The following is a 24,166-nucleotide window of genomic DNA, read 5'->3' as shown; positions in this document are numbered from 1 at the left end:
AACATCCCCTGAGAATCACTGGGATGTCACATCTAGCCCCCCCCCCCCATGATGGATGTCTATCCAGCCCCTGCCCTGCCTTGAGATCCTGAAAATAAATATCAAACAGGAGGGGAGACAAGACACACTCTAAACAACTTCAGTTTGTTGAATGTTATAAAATAGCAGTAATAATACTCAGGGGCGCCGCTAGCAATTTTGGGCCCTATGACAAAATATGAGGTTGGGCCCCCCTACCACACCCATTCAGATCTCTGGGGGCCCCTAAAGGGCGTGGGCCCTTAGAATTGTCCCAACTTTCCCCCCCTTAGCGGCGCCCCTGATAATACTTAATGTCATGCCCGGCTCGTCCGCTCCTCCTGTGTGCCAGGCCTCCTGATTACCCACGTGTTTTCTCCCGATTGTACCCAGCTGTATCTAGTTAATTTGCTCAGTCCTGTGTATTTCAGTCCGTGTCTTACCTGAGTCCTTCGTCCGTCATTGATGTCTGTTGCCGTCCTGTGTTCCCTGCCCCTGATTTCCTGGTAATAAACCCCGTTCGTCCCGAATCCTGCCTGCCTGCTTCCTGATTCCCCGCTTGCCCTCACGATCGCCGCTCTGCCCGCGATCTTCCGTGACACTTAATATATATTAATAAATAGCAGCCATTTTGCATGTTACCAGTTGCTGTCTTTTGTGATCAAGTAGAAAACAAAATGTGCATTGACTGGGGATTTTAGCATTCAGTTTTATTCAGCAGTTTAATAATTAAATGTCTTTAAATGTCTGTACTTAAAGATTTCTGGAAAATTTGACATCATTATCGAAACAAATTCTATTAGGAGTATTACAGTTGGCTAATGTATATTTTCACTGGCTTTTTAAGTGATACATCTCTTTCTTCACAACTAATGATGTCACAGTGGAAAAAAAATTTGATTGGCTGGCCTGCATGTGGTTTGTAGCAACTGGTAAATCTTGGAGTTTCAGGTCAAACCAAAGTATCTTTATTGTCATCTACAGTTATATGATCCATCGGTCATATGCTGAGATGAAATTACAATCTTGTTGGTCATAGTGCAAGACACTGTGAATAGAAATACAAATATAAAAACATTTAACATATTTGATCATTTAAACATGACATCTTGACACATAGAAGACATAGAAAAATACAATAATAAATACTATTTAATCTAATCTAATAAAATCTAATACTATTAGATATTGTTTATAGTGCAGAGAAAAGGAAAGTTATTCCTTTTAGGAGATTCAATCTTAGATTAGGAGGGGCTGGACTGTTCAGCAGCCAAAAAAAGTGTTTTTAAAATAGACCTTGTATTGAGACTGCAGGACATCCTACCAGATAGTATTGGGGCAAAGAGGTTGTGAGAGAGGTGGGATGGGTCTTTGATCATGCAAGTGGTCCTTTGTATACAACAGTCATTACCAATGTTTAGCAGAGAAGGCAGTGTGGTCCTAGCAACCTTTTCTAATGTTTTAATGACTTGCTGGAGGGACTGGTGGTCTGAGACACTGACCAGACTGTGATGTAGTTTGTGACGAAGCTTTCAGTGGAGCTTTTGTAAAAGCCGGACAGGATGGAAGGTGGCAGGTGTCTTGTCTGACACACTACAGGAAATGAGTTTGCTGCTGGACCTTCTTGGTCAGGAAGGATATGTCCTGGTTCCAGGTGAGATCCTCAGTAAGGTGCACACAGAGAAATTTAATGCTTTTTTATCTTAAAGCAGATTCACCGATGGATAGGAGGTTATGCTCCCCCTGGGATCTTCTCAAGTCCACAATAACTTTTTTAATCTTATCAAAATTGAGCAGCAAACTGTGGGTTGTCAGGGTGCGCTGGTTAAGTGGGTAAGGTGCACGGGCAGGCAAGCAGGCAGGAAGCAGGCAAGGAGGCAAAAGTCGGGGTAAACGGGGATTTAATAAAGGGAAGAAGGCTAGAGGGAGAACTGGACATCGACTGACAATACCTAACATCAATGACGGACAAAGAACTAAGGCAAGACATGGACTCAAATAGACGAGACTGGGCGAAAATAAGTGGACACAGCTGGGCAAGATCCGGGAAGCACACGTGGACAATCAGGGGGGCGTGGCACACATGAGGATTGTACGAGCCAGGCATCACATGGGCCTTCCACCACTCTAGCTCTCTCACCTCCTGTCTCTATGCTGACTCATCTCTGCAGTTTCTGAGGCTGATCATGGTGGTGTCATCTGCAAACTTAATATTCCCAGGATGTCATTAGGTTAGTTCAATTTAAGATACTTCTACTGTAGCTCCATCAGAAAACTTAAGTGGTTTATAATAGACACCTTCCTGCTTCTAGCCACCCAACAAGAAATCAGCTTTTGCAGGGGGAGCCTTACAATCTGCCCCTTTTGCCTGAATGATTGTAAATGCACCCCCTTTTGATGTTCCAAATGCCCTTTTTAGACAAACAATGACCACGATAAATTTTCCAAGCACCCCCAATTGCATCTGCCCTCTCCCCCCCGGCCTGCAAAGCCCCACCCATTCGAGTACTTGCCCCTCCAAAAGTCTGTGCACGTGTGATGTTGATAGCGGACAGGGGTTAGCACGGACACTCTGGCCTGTGGCTGTGCAGCCTCGTTAGTGAGCACCCGTAATCCTTGCCATTTTAGAGGTGCTCTGACTCTCGTCTGACCATAACAATTCGGCCTGTATCTCAGTTATTTACACCTGTCCATTTCTTTTGAATTCAACACTTTATGAGTACCAACAGTGCAATTATTGTCTAATATATCTCAGACCTTCTTATGAGATAGATGTTATTTGCTTCAGGCTGGGGCTATTTTAAATTAATTTTTGACACCTCATTTAGCAGCAGCGAGATAATGTACCCATACTTTTATTGACTTCAATTTGGTGCCATGCAAAAAGAATTTGGGACATACAATTTTGGAAATACAAATATTTATCTAAAAATAATAACAGTAAACACTGGTTTGGTTTTTATTCCTGCCTACCTTTGTATACCTGAATATAACATGTTATAACTCAAGTCCTGTTTCAGTTGTATTGAGGGCAGTGATATTATTTGAAATAGAAACTCTAAGTATCTGTTGATGTGAGTTTTTTTCAGCAATTGGGTTTTGCAGCCGACTACACAACAACACAACTGACTATTTAGTAAATAAATCCAGATACAGAACTATAGACCCACAACCAAATGCACCTAAACAATGAGACATATCTCATCAGGATGCCGGATCAGTCCCAATGCAGCCCAAGAGTCACGTGGACCCCCAGTCCACTTAGTGGTTATTGATGATGGAATTCTGTAAGGGTACAGTACAGAAATGACCTCATGCTCTAATACTTCTTCCATATGTCATTGGTATGCAGGATAAGGTAACTGGGTAACACTTTATGTTAACTGCACCTTTATAATGCCTTTATGATACATTCGTAGATTATTCAGTGCACCTTCATGATGCATTCATAACATATTCATAGAACCATCATTAGAATGGGGTGGCGAGTGGCTCTGTGGGTTAAGTCTCTATTCCTGTGACCAGAAGGTTGTCAGTTCAGGCCCTGGCCGTGACAGAACAATCGCATGTCTATGGGCCCTTGAGAAAGACCCTTAATCCCCAGCTCCATGGCTGCTGCATGTTCGGCTTACCCTGTGCTGTGACCCCCCCCCCCCCAGCTTTGGACAGCAAGATGGTGAAGCCAGGGAGAAGAATTACAGTGTATAGCAGGTAAGCAGTGAGCACCCCAGCACTGCAGGGCAGTGAACCACAGTAACCTTTATCACTTCCCTTTATTTACCACTGGAGCTGGTTGTCTGAACATTATGCTGAATGTTTAATGATGAAGCTAAACAATAAAATATTTATGACACAGTTATACCCCATTTTCATGTCCATAATGGCAGTAAGACCTTAACCACCTTTTACTGTACATTTCTAAGAAGGTTTGTTATATACAGGACGGTGCATTTTTTATTTCCTGGGACACAGAGGGGTTTCTTTACCTGTGTCTCCTCTAAATAAGAGGCCTGGCAGTAAGTATGTAAGTGTGTAACTACAGCACACTTCACCTGCTTGTCATCATCAGAGCACATCTCTAATTAACATATCGGTGGTATTTAAGGAAAATTGATGGTTTTTCAAACACTTTTGTTCACTGAGCATGCTCTGTTCAGTGCCAGAGTGACACTTTCATCTACAAGCTGAAAGTTAGATGTGAGATTTTTACATATTATCTATTTGTCCTTGGTAAGACAGCACTGCTCCAGTAATACCTCTCAGTGGCACAAGCTAAAGAATTACTATATTGACTGTCTGCCTGGCGACGAGGTTATTAGTGTTTTGATGAATTCTCATTGGTCAAACAAGTTTAATTGGCATGTAGCTCAAGGCTTCATTAATTCCCAAATAAAAATTAACCAAAAACATCATAAAGATTGAGATATCATATATTCATCCTTTTTCCACAATGATTGTTGAGTGTAGGGTCACAGTGAGTGGTCCTATCCCAGAAAGCACGGGGTACGATTATACACTACAAAGCCAGATGAGGAAGTTCAAACTTCCCCGGGAGCTACTGATCCATTCCTACATATCAATCATTGAGTTTGTTCTAAGTTTGTCCAACACAGTCTGGTTTAGATCAAGCACCAAGAAACAGAAGAACAGGCTGCACCGAATAGTCAGGTCAGCAGAAAAATTCATGTGCGTTAACCTGCCAATCCATCAACCAGGAAACAGGCAGGGAAGATCATCACAGACCCCCCACACCCAGGCAACAAATTCTTTGAACTTCTCCCCACCAGCAGGCGCTACAGTTCACTGTGCATGAAAACAAACATGCATGAGTGGAAACTGGTATGAGCAAGATGGGCAAAGGGTGGCATCATTCAAGGGGCATCATGGGGCACCTGCACAACTGCATGACTGCACATCTGAGCCCAGGGCACCAAGGATGACCACTGCACACTGATAGGAGGACAGTTTGTCATCAGCAGTTTGTCTGTCTGCAGAGACAATGTCGACCACATTGACAGGTTCACTTACTTCGGCAGCGACAGTCATGTCTCTGGTGGCTCTTCCTATGAGGTCAGCAGACGGATTGGGAGAGCATGGGGGGTTTTGAGGTCCCTGGAAAGAGGTGTGCGATGCTCCCGATATCTTTCTAAGACGAAGGTTCAAGTCTTAAGAGTCTGGTGCTCCCTGTTTTGCTATAAGGTACGAGACATGGACGCTTTGTAGTGAGCTGAGATGAAGACTGGACTCCTTCAGTACTGTGTCTCTTCGGAGAATCCTTGGGTACCGCTGGTTTGACTTTGTGTTGAATGAGCAGTTGCTCAGGGAGTCCAGAATGAGGCACATTACCTGCATTGTGAGGGAGCGTCAGTTATGGCACTACGGCCATGTGGCGCGTTTCCCTGAGGGGGATCCAGCTCACAGGATCCTAACACCACGTTGTGGCAGTTAGACGGCCATTTTAAAAGGGTGGGACTAGACTGCGTGTTGGTCTGGGGGGGGTCACCAACCGGGATCCCGAGGTGGTTTGCCATGTGGTGGGTGTGGCAATGCGCTGCACCAGTGCATGCCCCCCAGCTTGACCTAACCTGACTCTATATAACCATTGTCTTGCCTAAACTGTGTATTTGTATTGAATATTTGGATATTCAAAGCGGGTGCATCATGACACAAGCTGAGGTATTGTTACCAGCAGGTCTTGTTTTAAAATGAGGGGGGTTGTGCATGCGTGGCGTATACTGGATGTACTATGCATAGTGGGGTGGGAGGAGGGAACAGGGGAATTAAAAATCATTATTATGGGAGTGAATGTAAATCTAAGAATTGTGAGGGGGTACAAATGATGATGTTTTATACTGTTGTAACATTTATATGTCTATTAAAGCAACGTATGTCATTGGTGATGCGGTTGGTGTACTGTGGTATGTGCGAGGGGGCGGGGCTAAAAGGATAAAAGGCTTCCCGTGTATTAAAGAGAGAGATACAGATGGACAGTGTGACCAGGTCGGGACATCTGCGGGTCCATGGCCACCTGTTCACTACGGCTGTAAATATCTGTACGTAGCGTCTGTATACTTGTGTTGTATTGTATTGTTCACTGTGTATAATTTTTTGAGGGGGGGTTTTGTGTGGAAGACTGGGAGCAGCGAATAAAACCTCTTGCACTGAAGTGGTAGTGCAGTGGAGCCATTATTTTGTGCGTAGGTGCAGATGAGAGGAAGAGATCCCTTACATGCCTTTATGCGACATGTATGAATGACTGCAAACATTCTGAGAACTTTAACTTCCTGGAGAAATTCGTACTTCCATTTGTATTTGGCACTGTGATACTTTCGTACAAATCTAACTCCATCCATCCATCCATCCATCTTCTAACCATGTATCCTGGTCAGGATCACAGGAGGCCTGGAGTCTGTCCTCGGCAGCACAGGGCACAAGGACAGCCTGGACAGTCCAACACCAGGCACATACACATGCACTCTCACATACAATCATATTGTACCTCATATCCATATATCCATCCACCCAACCACCTACCTACTTACTGCCCAGGGAGACATAGTCATTTCCACAAGCACATATTAGAGACAATCACTTATAAACAGTATGTACAGATGTGGACAAATTTGTTAGTACCCTTGCAGCTTATTGAAACACTGCTTCATTTCTCCTGAAAAGTGATTCAGTTAAAAGCAATTGTCTAATGTATACCTGCATGCCTTTAGTATGTCATAGAGTAAACCAATTAAAATATGAAATGATTTGTTGTTTATTTTATAAAGATATGCAAAAATATTTTTATATTTTTCCAAGCAACTTCATGTCCCTGTGACCATAGTCACCAATATTATTAAAAAGTATAAGATTCATGGGACTGTAGCCAACCTCCCTGGACGTGGACGCAAGAGGAAATGCAAGCCCAGGTTGGTCAGAAGGATAAGGCAGATGGTACAAAAAGAGCCAATGAAACCATCCAAAACCATTTAAGCTGAGCTCAAAGGTCCAGGTACGTCACCTTCTGATCACACCATCCATCGCATTCTGAACAATAATGGGCTTCATGGAAGGAGACCCAGGAGGTCTCCACTACTGACAGAAAAACATTAAAAAGCTAGAGTGGAATTCGCCAAGATGCATGTTGACAAACCCCACAGTTTCTAGGAGAATGTCCTTTGGACTGATGAGACACACCTGGAGTTTTTTCCAGTCACATCAGCTCTCTGATTACAGAAGGAAAATGAAACTTTAAAATAAAAGAACATCATGCCTACTATGAAACATGGAGGGGGGTCGGCTTTGTTTTGGGGCTGCTTTGCTGCATCTGACACAGGGAACCTAGAATCTGTGCAGGATACAATGAAGACTCAAGACTACCAAGGCAGCCTGGAGCGAAACATACTGCCCAGTGTCAGAAAGCTCAGCCTCAGTCGCAGGTCATGGGTCCTCCAGCAGGATAATGACCTAAAACATACAGCTAAAAGCACTCAGGAATGGCTGAGAAAAAACATCGGACTCCTCTTAAATGGCCTCCATGAGCCCAGGTCTTAATCCTGTTGAACTATCTGTGGAAAGACCTGAAAATTGCAGTGTGGAGACGCCACCCTTCGAACCTGAGTCAGCTTGAGCAGTTTGCTCAGGAAGGGTGGGTCAGACCACCTGCTGGCAAATGCAGAAGCCTCACTGTGAAGTGCAGAGATCGCTTGTTGGTGGTGCCACAACATATTAAATTAAAGGTACCATTTTTTTTATCCGTGCTATTTTCATTTGTTTAATTATATAAAATATTCAACTGAATCAGTATAACACTGGTATACAGTGATTTTCATGCCAACGATGTCTGTTTTATATTAAGTTTATGGTTCTGATTAAGAATATGACTTTGGTTTTACCAGATTGGCTCTAGTTTCTGAGATATTTAATAGTTAATTAATTAATTAATGCAACACATTTGAAAAGCATTCAGAATTGCAAGAATATTTTTATTTTGGTTACAACTAGTAAGTAAACAGTCTAACATCATACAAAAAAGAAATTAAAAATATCTAACAGTGACAGGAAAAAGTTAGGTATGATTTGTTTAAATAATACAATATTAATTAGTTATTAATTGTTAATGTCTATGCTTCAAAAAAAAATACTGTGGCTGGTTGAAAAAGACGACTAATGTCTACGAAGTGCCATGCGACCTTTGTAAAAAAAGTCATCAAACTGGTAACAATGTGTCACGCTCGGCGTCTGCGGGTGAGGCGCACGGACAGGGCGAGCGGGCAGGAAGCAGGCGAGCAGGCAGAATCAGGGCAAACGGGGGTTTATTAGACAGACGAGGACTTGGGAACATGGCACGCCGACTAACATCATCCACAATGACGGACAAGGGTAACAGGCAAGACCAGGATATAAATAGGACATGACTAACTCAAAATAATCGGACACAGCAGGAGACAATTAGGGAATCACACATGGGTAATCAGGGGGCGTGGCACACACGAGGAGCGGACGGAGCGGGCGTCACACAATGGGGTCTAAAGCCATCGACTCATTTCAGGGCAGAGAAGCAGAAGCGTTTTGTCAAAAGTCGGATAACAACTGTCCCCATTAAGTTGTTTGCCAGTCCTGCAAGTACAACCTCTACAGATAGACCTACACCCACTTTGGCAGGGTCTCCGGATCCCACGACAAGCAGTGCCTTCAGTACATTCTCCTCAACTGACACACTGAAAGCAGAAGTGCTATGGGCTTTGCAAACGGTTAGCCGACATCACTCCAGTATGTCCAATGATGACATTCACACTGTCGGGAGCAGTTTGCTGGGACACAGTTAGTAATTGTAGGAAGTTGTGGCCTACATACCCTTCACAACTCATTCAAGACTGGTTTTGAAGTGTGGATGGTGGAGAAAGTTCTCAAAGCCCTACTGTATATTTTCTTTTCCACTCTGCACCAGCCAGAAGAGAGGACTTCACAGCTGCGACATCATCCTCAAGATCCCCTCTACCTGTCTGTGGGCAACGGTGAATTCAGCACCCTCAAAATACCGTATTTGTCGGACCATAAGACGCACTTTTTCCCCCCCAAAAGTGGGGAGAAAAAGTCACTGCGTCTTATGGTCCGAATATTGCTCTGCTCATAATAGTGACATGTGTTCACTACACAGTGGCAGATACTTTCTGCTTCGACCAATCAAAACAGCTTGGTTGGGACATATGCTACGTGCTGGAGTGCATCGTTTGAATTCAGCGTTACTGCTTTCAGCCCACCCTCTGCGGACCGGCCCGGCTCCCTGACGCAGTTCCTAAATCCCAATTCAAAAATCCTATCTGCGCCACTGGATGTGGCCAGGTGTCAATGGCTCATTCATACACATGACAGTCTATCCTATTTTGTTACTGAAGTGTCTCCTGTCACGCCCGGCTCGTCCGATCCTCGTGTGTGCCACGCCCCCTGATTATCCACGTGTGTTTCCCTGATCTTGCCCAGCTGTATCTGATTATTTTCGGCCAGTCTTGTTTATTTCAGTCCGTGTCTTGCCCTGGTTTTTGTCCATCATTGATGTTAGTTAGCGTCAGTTGATGTTAATAATAATAATAATAATAATAATAATAATAATAATAAATTGTATTTGTATTGCACTTTATATTCTAGCAGTCTCAAAGTGCTACAAAGTAGAAGAGTAGTGTAATAAAAATACTATAAAATATAATAATAATATAAATAATATAAAATACAAAGACTAGACTATAAAACGTAAAAATACTCAACTAAATGTCTTTCTAAAAAAATAGGTTTTTAGATTTTTTTAAAAACATCAGTTGACTGTGGGGCTCTCAGGTAGTCAGGGAGGACGTTCCACAGCCTCGGTGCCACAGATGAAAATGCCCTATCAGCCAAGCTACGGAGCTTGGTTCTGGGGACTTGGAGGATGTTAGTGTGTACAGAGCGGTGTGTGCGTGAGGAGGTATGGGGGGTGAGGAGTTCTTGTAAGTAAAGGGGGGCATGTCCATAGATGCACTGATGGGTGAGAAGGGAGACCTTGTACTCTATCCTGAGTGGGACAGGGAGCCAGTGAAGGGTTTTCAGGATGGGGGTGATGTGATCATGCTTTCGCACCCTCATCAGGATCCTGGCAGCGCTGTTCTGAATATACTGAAGTCTCTGAATATTCTTGCCAGGAATCCCAATGAGGAGTGCATTACAGTAATCCAACCTGGAGGAGACAAAAGCATGGACGAGCTTCTCTGCATCTGCCAGGGAGAGTGTTGGGCGGAGTTTAGCAATGTTCTTGGGGTGGTAAAATGATGACTTACAGAGGTGTTTGATGTGGGTGTCAAAGGTGAGTTGAGAATCCATTTTAACACCCAAATTGGTGACAGCTGTAGAAAGGTGGATGTTTTGGCCAGAGAAAGTGATACTGGTGATGGTAGAAGAGCGGAGATGGTGTGGTGTGCCTACTAAGATGGCTTCTGGTTTTGGATTTAGTCTATGTCAGATGTTTCCTGATCTCCGTTGCCCTGATTCCTTTATTAAATTCCCATTTACCCTAACTTCGCCTCCTTGCCTGCTTCCTGCCCGCTTGCCTGCTACCCACTTTACCAGCGATCCTAATACTCTCCTTGTTTTTTTGTACTTTTATTGGTTTTTACTGACTTTATTTGTGATAATGGTTCTTAATGCTGCTGTTGAATACTGTTCACTTTACATGGTTGACATAAAATATTTTAGGACACTATTTGGTTCAGAATCTTTTTTTTTTCTTCATTCCCCTCCTCTAAAACCAGGTGCGTGTTCTGGTCCGAAAAACACGGTACCCTAAATCCATTCAAAAAACCTTGGCAACTGTGTGATCAAAAGCAAAGCAAAAGCTGATTGTATCAAATATGGAATAATCAATAAGGGAGCCATTAAACTTTTGCCAGTTTCATGTTATTTCAGAGAGTTTTTTTTTTATGGAAGGGTACTAATAAATTTGTCCAAGTCTGTATGCATGAATGCATGCATGCATGAAGGTACTTGCTAACTCACAATTAGTCATGTACAGTGAGTATAGTTTTCTGCTGTCCAAAAAATTTTGCCTATGGAATGAGATTTGTGTCAATACTGTCAGAAAAACATTCCAATAAGACTAAAAATGAACTGGCAGAAAGACCATGAGCAGCAGGATAATTTGTAAGATACGTCTGAACGCAGATTTTAGGGTCTAAATACTCATACATGCAATAATGGGATGCCAAGCATTGCTATGGGTGTTGGTTGTGTTTTTAATAATATAGTAAGCTGTAAGAAGAACATAAACAATTCAATTTTACTAACAAGTTTAGAAAAAATATACAAATAAACTCACATCTGCATCCTTATGCTTTAAATATATAGCATGTGACTGCAATCCATTGGAATCTATTGTCATATAAATTCAGCTGTTATTGTTTGTAATACATAGTAGTAAATGATCACAAAATGTCACTTGACTTGTTCTGCAAAGGTGTAGATTTGGTTTCAACACTGATAGGGACCAAATCACCCCTGAAACCCCGCCCCCTAACCACGCAGTATTCCCACAATACTGATAAGGACCTGTCCCTACCGTCAATATCTAAATACACGCCCATGTTGTTCTCTCCAGAAAACTGACAGTATATCATATATATGGTTATCTGTTGCTGTAAACAAACTTCAGGCCTGCTGTGCATCATTTCCAGGCCCAGGATGAAATTACTCGAACTGGGCCGGCATGATGCACAACCCCTCCTACCTATGTCTGACCCCCCACCACCCCCCGCCTTGTGCACAGACCCAGGACAGCTTCCCCAGTTTTCCCAAAAGACAACAGCCCTGACCTACATCATAAACTTGTACGTATTGAGGGTTTTATGTTCCATTTAATGTAGCAACATCTGGTCAGCAGCTATATGAGATATTGAATGATTAAATATTCTTAACTACAAAGCTTTAAAAGGGTGTAAACTTGATGTGAAATGTGAAAAAATAAATTGAAAAAATTACTTCTCTCTGCACTATTAAAGTTTTATAAAGCACATCATAATTGGCCTTTTGAGACATACAGTTTTTGTCTGACTACTAATGATGTCAGAACAAACTCATTTTTGATGGGCTGGCCTCCATGTGGTACAGCTGGCAAATCCTGGGATGTTTCGGTTTTGGTCTTAGTTATATTTCAACCTATAACAGTTTTAACAAAAAGATGTTTTTTGAATATATTATATAAAAGTAATCAACATGAAGCCATATGATTTTATAGTTTTTCTCTTTACATACATAATCTCACAATGATTATTGCTCCTATGGATCAAAGAAATGTTTGAAAGTAAATGACTGTAAAATTATTAATATATGTTATTCAATGCAAATTACACATCATAAGATTTCAAAACCTGTATAACAGGATCAATCCAGCATCCCCACCCATCACTGTGTGTGCACACTCTGAGCTCACAGCACCTTTATCTCACAATCACAGACTAGCAGTGTATAGTTGAGACTTCCATTAAAAGAAAATTTGAAAACATTCATAGGTCATTAATTCTGTACTGAAGTCAGTATATGGTAAGTAATTTAAATCATTAAATTCAATTGTGCTTTATACTTGTGTAATGTCTTAAACCGCTGGGGATTCATAGCATGTGAGACAGAGTCAGTCTATCGCAAGGTGTGATTCTCACAATGGACCACTGGCCTGCTGGATGTCACTTCCAGTTATCTTCATAAACATTATTTTATGACGCCATGTCATATCATTGCTCATTATCAGTCATTCTTCCTGTTGTTTCTGTGTGGCTGTAGTGCAAGGGCAGTCAACTGCACTACCCAAAAAAATTAAAGGAACACTCTTTAATCAGAGTATAGCATCAAGTCAGATAAACTTCTGGGATATTGATCTGGTCAGTTAAGTAGTAAAGAGGGTTGTTAATCAGTTTCAGAAATTAACAATAGGTGCACTAGAGGGGTAACAATGAGACGACCCCCAAAACAGGAATGGTTTAACAGGTAGAGGTCACTGACGTTTTTCCGTCCTCAACGTTTCTGACTGTTTTTTTAATAGTTTTGCATTTGGCTACAGTCAGTGTCACTACTGGCAGCATGAGGTGATACCCGGACCCTACAGAGGTTACACAGGCAGTCTATCTCCTCCAGGATGGTTCATCAATACGTGCCATTGCCAGAAGGTTTGTTGTGTCTCCCAGCACAGTCTCAAGGGCATGGAGGAGATTCCAGGAGACAGGAAGTTACTCTAGGAGAGCTGGACAGAATCATAGAAGGTCCTTAACCCATCAGGAGGAATGGATTCTGCTCCTTTGTGCAAGGAGGAACAGGATGAGACTGCCAGAGTCCTACAAAATGACATCCAGCAGGCTACTGGTGTGAAAGTCTCTGACCAAACAGAAACAGAAATCATGATGGTGGCCTTAGGGCCTTAGGTGTCCTCTAATGGGTCCTGTTCTCACTGCCCAGCACCATCGAACTCGACTGGCATTTGCCATAGAATACCAGAATTTGCAGGTCCGCCGCTGGCACCCTGTGCTTTTCACAGATGAGAGCAGATTCACCCTGAGCACATGTGACAGACATGAAAGGGCCTGGAGAAGCCATGGAGAACGTTATGCTGCCTGCAGCATTGTTCAGCATGACCAGTTTGTTGGTGGGTCAGTGATGGTCTGGGGAGGCATATCCATGGAGGGACGCACAGACCTCTACAGGCTAGACAACGGCACCTTGACTGCCATTAGGTATCGGGATGAAATCCTTGGACCCATCGTCAGACCCAGTATACAAGCACATGGGGGTCATACAAACTACTGAGTACAATTTTGAGTTGCTGCAATGAAATTTCAACAAAATGGACTAGCCTGCCGCATCATTTTTTCACTTTGATTTTGAATTTAGCCTTCTGTAGGTTGATTATTATCCAGTTCATATCAGTATAGATATCAAGCATGAAATCTGATGTGTTTTCAAAGTGTTCCTTAAATTTTTTTGAGCAGTGTGTTTTTCCCTGAGGTCCAAATTATGATGAGATAAAATGAACTTTCTTAATCCCATGATGTCAAATTTTGGAATTATGGTTATATAGCCAGGATCAGACAACACACACAACATACAGTAAGAGCACAACACGAAGGGACATATATAGATAAAATAAAAATTAAATTCACAGGCATCAATATGGAGCTGGTCCACCCTTAGCAGCTACCCCTCTTCTGCAAAAGCTGTCCACAAGAGTTTGGAGTGAGTCTGTGGGATTTTTTGCCTATTCATCCAGAAGAGCATTTGTGAGGTCAGGCACTGATGTTGGACGGTAAGGCCTGGCTCACAGTCTCTGTTCTAGTTCATCCCAAAGGTGTTTGATGGGGTTGAGATCAGGTCTCTGTGCAGGCCAGTCCAGGCTCACCCAAGCATGTCTTTATGGACCAGGGACCTGCCGAAACTGTCAGCTCATTTAAATCAGGGATTAGAACATTACTGTTTGCTGCAGCTTTTCAAAAAATTAAATCAGTTAAGCCATACACTATCATAAATAATATAACTTCTTTTCAGTTGACTGCTTATTTGGCATTTAGAGGATTTGATGTAATGTTGCTATTATTATTTACCTATTTATTTAGTCCTTATTTATTATTTATCTTATTTACAGTATTAGTCCTTAGTTATTATTTATTACCTACTTATTATTTATTTCTCTTAAATGTGATTTTAATGTCTTTTGTTTAAATGTGCTCTTCTTCCTTTGTAAAGCACTTTGAATTTCCTTGTGTCTGAATTGTGCTATATAAACAAACTTGCCTTGCCTTATCTTGCTTTGTGCACTGGAGTACAGTCATGCTGGAACAGAAGTCCAGAAGTGCACAAAATTGCAAGCACTGGCAGTGATGTTTGGAGAATGTTGAAAGCAATGGAGAAATAAAATTAAAAAAACAATTCTCACAATGCTTCGCAATTTTACATAAGCAATTCGGCAACAATGATTTACCAAATTGGGGGACTCCGTCTGTACTTTTTGCTAAAGAAACCTAATTCATAATGTACAGAGCAGAGCACCTAATTTTTAATATTTCTCTTTCAAAGACGTTGAGAAAATACTAGCCTTTTAAATCTTGCCATACACACATTTACTTTACATCTGAAATATTATTTACGATTTCTGCCCCTTATCTGTACAGAAACTACCATAACTAAATTCAAATATTTAATAGTTTATCACATGGAAATGTAAGAATGATTATAATCCTGTGGACAGTACTGTTTTTACAGTTTACCACATTATTCTTTCAGAGGTTTGTCAGGGTGTCTTTAAAGGGTTGTACTATTATTTAGCTGATATATTTCAGTACAGGGGCGGCATGGTGGTGCAGTGTGTTAGCACTGTTGCCTCACACCTCTGGGACCCAGCTTCGAGTCTCCACCTGGGTCACACGTGTGTGGAGTGTAGAGCATGTTCTCCCCATGTCGTCGTGGGGTTTCCTCCGGGTACTCCGGTTTCCCCCCACAGTTCAAAGACATTTTTTTTCCCTTAGTCCTGTCTGGCAGCTTTAACAAGCAGAATCATGGTCTGAATGCACTGCTGTGCCAAACATGTTTGCTTTACCATGAGGGGCTCTATAAGCTCTGTATAGGCCCCTCATGTTAATCGATTTCTTTTTATTTTTAATTTATTTATTTAATTTTTCACACATGTAAAAACATTGCAGTGGGTGAGCTGGCCGTAGAGGAGGGACAGATTGGGAGGGGGGAAAAAAGAAGAAAAAGAAGGGAAAGGAGAAAAAAAAAGAAAAAAGGAATGGATAGATTCAGAAAGGAGTAAACAAAATTAGTGTGCAGACAGTAACACAACTATACAAGCATATAAAATCTTAGAGTGTGCTTGGATGGGAGCATGCAAATACAGTACATGTGTGCTCAATTGTGTAGGCAAGATGCAGGCTAGTGTGCGTGTGCTGTGTGCGTGTGTTGCGTGTGTGTGTTGTGTGCGTGTGTTTACAACATGGAATGTACCAAATAGCAAAGGTGGGAGGCCGCAACCACACCCCACAAGAGCCAGAGATTGGCAGAGACAGACCCAGGAGGCCCAGGACGTCCACAGCCCCCAAAGAGCACGGAAGAGCCGAGGCCCCACGTCCTAATGATAGCCGTGCCCCCACCCCAGCCGGGGGAGGAGGGAGGTCCCAGACGCAGCCCCCGCAGTCAAAAGGGCATGCGCCCCAGAGAACCAGAGGCAACAGGTAGCCAACCCCGCGAGGGTGCAGCCGCTCCCGTACGAGCCAAGGCCAGGGCCCCTAGGACCCCAAGCGGCCGGGTGCGACCAGCCCCCGGTAGAGAGCCCCATCCACGCCGGGGAGGCCCGAGCCCCCCCCCCCGGGCCACCACCCTGAAGGAAGGGGCCAGTAACCATGCCCAAGAGACCAACCGCACCCAGGACGGAGCAGCAAGCCCCAGACCCAGGCCCCCACCATCCACACAGACACTCCGCAAACACACCTCTCAGCCATGCACATACACCATACACACATCCCCACAACATACACAGACACCCACACACAGAGACAAAGACATAAGGCCCATCCACTCCGGACTGCCCTCCGACGTGCGGGAGAACGGATGCAACCCCCAGCACCAGCCGCCACCCCAGGGCGCCGCCCACCGAGCTACCACCCAAGCATCTCATGAGGGGGGAGAGGGGCTGGGATTCATAAGGCTAGGGGCAGATTGCTCACCCCCTGACAAAAGAGAGCCAGCTAACCAGCTGGCTCAGTAGGCACCCCAGCCCCCCACTGCCGCGCAGGAAGGAGCGGACCCGGGGCCCCTGGCGACCACACCCCAGGGCACCGCCAGCGCCAACAGCCACCCCGAAGGGCAGTCCGCACTCAGAATGTCACAAAGACATTCTGAGGTTAATTGGACTTGCTACATTGCCCGTAGGTGTGCATGTGTGAGTGAATGGTGTGTGAGTGAGCCCTGCGATGGGCTGGCCCATCTTCGGTTGTTCCCTGCCTCGTGCCCATTGCTTCCGGGATAGGCTCCGGACCCCCCGCGACCCAGTAGGATAAGCAGTTTGGAAAATGGATGGATTTCAGTATATTCAGGAATCCAGTGGGTTGTAACTGCTGCACCTATCAGTACAACCTAAAGACCTTATGTGTATGTCATCCTTGTTGGAGACAATTTGACAGCTCCAGGATCCCCTGAATCTGACCAGGATAAGCAACTGGAAAATGGATGGATAGATGTATTCCAATGCATCACTTTCAAGGAATATGAACAAAATCCTCCATAAGGACAGTGACCTCAACTAATTATATCACCACAGCTCTCGTGTATCTTTACTACCTTACCAGCTTTCAAGTTTTTTTCTCACTTATAAATCTTAGAAAGATCTTTAACCTGCTTTTCTGACTGGACTGATTAGCATAGACAGGTCAGCTGCTAAACATTGCTGACTGAAAGGAACTCCATTCCACCATGGCATCATGGTATCAGTGGTTGGCAGTGTAATCTATCACCTTCAGGATTGGGGGTTCAATTTCTGCCCCCAGGTCCATATGTAAAACTCACAGACTTGCGTCAATATGTGGACCTTCTTTGTACATCTCATTTTCCTTGAGTCTACATTTTTTTATTACAAAACCACCTTCTGTGATATTTCAAAAGGAACAAAACATTTTTAAAACATTCCTTTTATTTAGTCATTTTTTCCAGAAGCATTTAAGTTGGAGAATTAAATGAAAATGTAAAGAATTGCTCAAACAAAAAGAGTAAAATTAAATGTTAAATAGTGATAATTTTATTACTGATTAAAGTGATTTATACAGAACCAAAAGATAACAAATGTGCATTGCTAAACTGGTGCAACATATACAAATATTGTTGGCAAAAAAGGGATTATGTCCTTTTGTGATAAATTTTTTATTAAAGAAAGGGGATTATATCGTATTCAATGGAAAGTTATCTGGTTATATAATTTAAAACTATTTTTACCGAATTTGAGACTACTTCTCAAATGATTTTTAAAGATAACTTTTAATGTAATTCTGGTTTTCATGTTTCAGTGTTTTATTACTGGTGGGTTCTAGCTGAGACCTGCTGTTTAACAGTAAATCTGATCACAATGTACTGACTCCTCACAAGAACCAGTGAATACATCACACAGGAGTTCATTCTTTAAACTCTGTATCAGTACTATATCAATGTACCAATAAATATGGATTTTAATGAAAATGCAAAACTGAAATTTACCTGTTATGACATCAAACCCTATATAAAAAAGGACACATATACAGCACAGAACCTTAGTCATTGTCTAGAAATACAGGAATATTTGTTACATATAAAAATATTAAAACTGGTGACATTTAGAATCATAGAATTTTACATTAGACTGTATTCATACATATAATGTTAATGGCAAAAACACAGATCATCCTGAGTAATCAGACACACCACCACAATCCAGGCCCTTCTTTTGCACCTGAGAATGAAAACATAATTTTAATTATGAAAGCAGTTGTAGATGTAGTTGTAGGTACATTGCATTTACCTCATATAATTTGAAAACTTTACTCATTGTCTTATTCTGCCAATTTAAAAATACTGTACCAATATGTGTAGATGCAATACAATTATGTTCATTTTAGTTAATATAAATCTTACCTTAACTGGAAGGTACCAGAATTCTCCCTGTTGAACAACCACAACATCAAACATGAAGCATTATTCATCAGAGACACACTGTGGCAAAATGTATACATATGCTTAACCTGGTTTCTCACCAGTGGACTTCTTCTTGTAGTAGACAAATCCAGCAATGGAGAGTACGAGCCCCAGCACCAAGCCAGAGGTCCCAATGATCACCTTGTTTCTCACCCCTTCAGGCACTGATGGGTCTGAAAACAAGATCCTTGGAGTCAACAGTGTTTCATAAATTTGAACAGAGTTTTAATTAATTCGTTGTGTATGTATCCGGAATTTGTATGTTCCTCTGTGGGCTCTGGTGTCCTCCATGGGTGAATGGATAACTGATTTGTACTTTGTACATTAGTGTGTAATTTTTGTTGTGATAAAAAACTACAAACAGCTACTAACAGAATAAGAAATATAAACAAGTTTAAATAAAAGTAATAAATAGAGTTGAGCACATTTTATACAAATGTTTGTCTTCGCCAATATTATTCACCTCTTTAACCCTATTGGTCTTTTGTTATTGTCTTACCCCATTTATAGGTCTTGGGCTGCTTGAGGCTGCTGTGGTCCACCTGACACTCTATGGTCTCTCCAGACTGGGGTGTGAATTCCAGATAGGAGTGGATCTGGTGGTACCAGTCTCCATCATAAAGCTCCTCGGTAGCAGTCACACCATCCTTCACCTCCTCTCCATTCCTCAGCCACTTCAGTTTGATTCCTTCGGGGTAGAAGTCATATGCACTGCATTGCAGCTTTGTGGTGTGCCGCTCACTGGAGGCCTTTGCAGTTTTGACCTTGACAGTGGGTTCAACTAAAATGTAACAAAAGAGAATTAAATTAATAAACCGATCCTGAGGAAATTAAGCCTGCCTCCTGGAATCTCCTCCTGTGGGAGACACAGCAAACCTTCTGGCAGTGGCATTTATTGATGTGCCATCATGGAGGAGTTGGACCACGTTTGCAACCTCTGTAGGGTCCAGGACCAAAAAGGCCATGCAGTGCTAATGAGGTTAACTGCTCACACCATTCAATAGAATTCAAAATAATATTAACTACTGCTGAGGTTCAATTATCAAATCGATCCACCATAACAACATAGACACATTTTATATAAATGTAAATATACAAAAATTAAGAAGCCTACATGAGGGAGCATCATTAAGTAACATGTGCATTAAACCACAAAGGTCAGCCATCATCCCCTGTTACCAGCTTCCTGTATGAGTCTGTAAAGTGTATTTTTAATCACCAAAGGTAAACCGCTGCACCCGTTTTCCTCACAGCACGTAAACCCCCCCCTCCTTTTCTGTACGTTTCCCTCAGCATGTCTGTTATTCAGTTATTCAGTAACGCACTGAATTCGTCCTACTGCTGTTTCTGACTTTTATAAATAAATAATAAGTACAGTAACTGTCCCCGCCGACGCTCCTCCTTGCGCCGTTTCTCACTCCGCTCAGTGTCTCTCACCTGTATGATACAGTATGCGCTGAAAGTACAGCGCAGCGCCGATCTTGCAGTATGTGTCCAGGTAGGCATGCTGTCGCTCCGATTCTCCGTCTGTGTTGAATTTCTCCGCATTGTACACTCCGATCTCAGTGTAACCGATGTACTTATTCAGAGTGCTGTTATACCTCAGAAACTCCAGCTTGTTAAAGATACGCCTCTCGAGATACTCCGTGTCCTTCAGGTCCGCTGAGCTGTAGCGGCATTCGTGTTGGAAATAATAGAAATAACCGTCTGATGGAAACACAAACAGACTCACATTAATACGTTTGAAGGCGGCTTCACTTCACACAGTTTTATATTATTAAATTTACAAATGAATACAATAAACAGCACATTTCCGCTAACACACTATTTTTGTTGTTTAGACCTAAAGTCAGGCTCCTCGTCGTGTTACTGGGAACCAAAACTCACCCTCAGGACTTAAATCTCCACAGGAATCTCCTCTAAAAGCGCGATCATGAAAATCTGAGTGAATTCTGAGTATTTCCTCTTCAAACACTCAATCTCACATAGCATGTATAGAGGATTTTATATGTTTTCTTTTTCATTTTCTAAGTTTAACATCTAATGACCGTTACTGACCGTTGAAACCTGCGCGTGCTTAGTTTTTAAAAACCATCGTTACTCTTATGGACACCTATGGTTTAGATTAAAACTTTTTATCTGCTTATACACCATAATCTATACATAAAAGTGTTCTAGGATCTACTAAAAAATTATATTTTAAAATTCTAGTTTCAGATTTCAGTGACCATACAGTCTATGCAACCAGATTTTTTTTTTTAATTTACACTACAGCTCATAATAATTATGTTTTACACACTTTTCATAAACACTGTAGACTGGAGAGAAACATCGGCCGCTTACCTGCGGCGGAGAGCGCGGACAGCGCAGCGAGAGCCCGAAAGGCGCTGGGGAACCACGGACTCATGTCTGTATCGGTGGCGGGCGGACAGACCGCTGATCGGAGAGCTGAGAGTGAGACTGTGACAGTGAAGCGGGTCTATAGACAGATACCGGTATTAAGGGAACCAATCATCAGCGGCGGCGGCGCCGCGTCATTCGTTACTAGGCAGATAAGATACAGGGGAAACGCACGCTCAAAATAAGTTATAACATTAAACCCTACATTCTACTCTAAGTTTCTAAAATATTCTATATGTTATATTGGACTGTTTAGCAGATAAATTATGTGATTATATGCCAAACGTATTTGTACACCTCAATTATTATGAATTATTATTGATATTATTAATTAAACATCTATCTTCAACAGGCTTACCGTGAGGCCAGAACATATCTTGGAGTGGATTTGTTTGAGCACCTCGGATGTGGTGGTTCGAGCTGAAAAAAGCTGTTTATACAGTCATCCACTCCCCATGTCGTCGTGGGGTTTCCTCCTGGTACTCTGGTTTCCCCCCACAGTCCAAAAACATGCTGAGGCTAAATGAACTTACTAAATTACCCATAGGAGTGCATGTGTGAGTGAATGGTGTGTGAGTGTGCCCTGCGATGGGCTGGCCCCCCATCCTGGGTTGTTCCCTGCCTCGTGCCCATTGCTTCCGGGATAGGCTCCGGACCCCCCGCGACCCAATAGGACAAGCGGTTTGGAAAATGGATGAATGTATTTTATCTAATGATATATGCATGTCTCAATGTCTTACATATTTATCCATCCATCCATTTTCCAAACTGCTTATCCTACTGGGTCACGGGGGGTCCTGAGCCTATCCTGGAAGCAATGAGCACAAGGCAAGGAACAACCCAGGATGGGGGGCCAGCCCATCACAGGGCACACTCACACACCATTCACTCACACATGCACTCCTATGGGTATTTTAGCAAGTCCAATTAGCCTCAGCATGTTTTTTGGACTGTGGGGGGAAACCGGAGTACCTGGAGGAAACCCCACAACGACATGGGGAGAACATGCAAACGCCACACACATGTGACCCTGGCTGAGACTCGAACCCGGGTCCCAGAGGTGTGAGGCAACAGTGCTAACCACTGCACCACCGTGCCACATATTTATATTGTACTTATTACTGTTTCTTGGAAATACAATCAACAAGATCGAAATTTCGTATGCGTCACGTACACTGCACAAAAAAATTAAAGGAACACTTTGAAAACACATGAGATCTCAATGGAATGAGAAAAAAAAATGCTGGATATCTATACTGATGTAGACTGGGTAATGTGTTAGGAATGAAAGGATGCCACATCGTTCGATGGAAATGAAAATGATCAACCTACAGAGGACTGAATTCAAAGACACCACCGAAAATCAAAGTGAAAAATGATGCGGCAGGCTAGTCCATTATGCCAAAATTTCATTGCAGCAAATCATACTCAGTAGTTTATATGGCCCCCATGTGCTTGTATGCATGCCTGACAACGTCAGAGCATGCTCCTAATGAGGCAATGGATGGTGTCCTGGGGAATCTCCTCTCAGACCTGGACCAGGGCATCACTGAGCTCCTGGACAGTCTAAGGTGCAACCTGGTGGCCTCGGATGGACTGAAACATAATGTCCCAGACGTGTTCTATTGGATTTAGGTCAGGCAAGCATGGGGGGCAGTCAATGGTATCAATTCCTTCAACCTCCAAGAACTGCCTGAATACTCTCACTACATGAGGCCCGGCATTTTCGTGCACCAGGAGGAACCCAGGACCCACTGCACCAGCATAGGGTCTGACAGTGGGTCCAAGGATTTCATCCCGATACCTAATGGCAGTCAAGGTGCCGTTGTCTAGCCTGTAGAGGTCTGTGCGTCCCTCCATGGATATGCCTCCCCTGACCATTACTGACCCACCAACAAACTGGTCATGCTGAACAATGCTGCAGGCAGCATAACGTTCTCCATGGCTTCTCCAGGCCCTTTCATGTCTGTCACATGTGCTCAGGGTGAATCTGCTCTCATCTGTGAAAAGCACAGGGTGCCAGCGGCGGACCTGCAAATTCTGCTATTCTATGGAAAATACCAATCAAGCTCCATGGTGCCGGGCAGGTGAGAACAGGGCCCAATAGAGGACGTCGGGCCCTAAGGCCACCATCATGATTTCTGTTTCTGATTGTTTGGTCCAAGACATTCACACCAGTGGTCTGCTGGATGTCATTTTGTAGGACAGTGCATGACAGTGCTCATCCTGTTCCTCCTCGCACAAAGGAGCAGAATCCGGTCCTGCTGATGGGTTAAGGACCTTCTGCTGCCCCATGCAGCTCTCCTACAGTAACTGCCTGTCTCCTAGAATCTCCTCTATGCAGAAGGTTTGCTGGGAGATACAGCAAACCTTCTGGCAATGGTATGTATTGATGTGCCATGCTGGAGGAGTTGGACTACCTGTGCAACCTCTGTAGGGTCCAGGTATCGCCTCATGCTACCACTGACTGTAGCCAAATCGCCTCATGCTGCCACTGACCGTAGCCAAATCGCCTCATGCTGCCACTGACCGTAGCCAAATGCAAATCTAGTGAAAAAACAGTCAGAAAAGTTGAAGACGGAAAAACGTCAGTGACCTCTACCTGTTAAACCTTTCCTGTTTTGGGGGTCGTCTCATTGTTACCCCTCTAGTGCACCTGTTGTTAATTTCTGAAACTGATTAACAACCCCCTCTACTACTTAACTGACCAGATCAATATCCCAGAAGCGTAATTGACTTGATGCTATACTCTAATTAAAAAGTGTTCCTTTGACTTTTTTGGGCAGTGTAGTTGAAGATGACAAAACTTTGACTAAAGATATTCTTTATGATTTTGACATTCTCCAGCTTGCAAAATGTAATCATCACGGCATACTTCTATAAAATCATTTTGCCTCCTTTTCTTGACTAGATAGCAAACATCTTATTTTTGACAATACAACATTTCTGGTAAAGGATGCAATGCAACTTTCACCTCTTTTTAAAAAGTTTAGCCTTTATTAAAATTAATTTCAGCTCTACCTGTTCAGGCTTTTTA

The 24,166-nt window shown here is 42.9% G+C and overlaps 2 protein-coding genes across 6 annotated transcripts in view; both read right to left on the bottom strand.

The window, feature by feature from the left end:
• The window catches only part of brd2b (bromodomain containing 2b), a 70,859-nt gene that overhangs the window by 15,593 nt on the left and 31,100 nt on the right, over positions 1-24,166 (bottom strand). The window lies entirely within an intron of this gene.
• LOC125749594 (H-2 class II histocompatibility antigen, E-S beta chain-like) lies at positions 17,781-21,227 on the bottom strand. Its single transcript, XM_049027018.1, has 6 exons — positions 21,073-21,227; positions 20,167-20,436; positions 19,229-19,510; positions 18,789-18,902; positions 18,670-18,696; positions 17,781-18,487 (listed from the first exon to the last, which is right to left on the bottom strand). The coding sequence occupies exons 1-5, from the start codon at positions 21,134-21,136 to the stop codon at positions 18,671-18,673; spliced, it is 756 nt and encodes a 251-aa protein (XP_048882975.1). The 5' UTR covers positions 21,137-21,227; the 3' UTR covers positions 17,781-18,487; position 18,670.

The sequence above is a fragment of the Brienomyrus brachyistius genome, chromosome 9, assembly GCF_023856365.1.
Source record: "Brienomyrus brachyistius isolate T26 chromosome 9, BBRACH_0.4, whole genome shotgun sequence".
Lineage (NCBI taxonomy): Eukaryota > Metazoa > Chordata > Actinopteri > Osteoglossiformes > Mormyridae > Brienomyrus > Brienomyrus brachyistius.
Note: the sequence above shows the minus strand (reverse complement) of the source record. Positions and strands in the feature narration are given on the sequence as shown.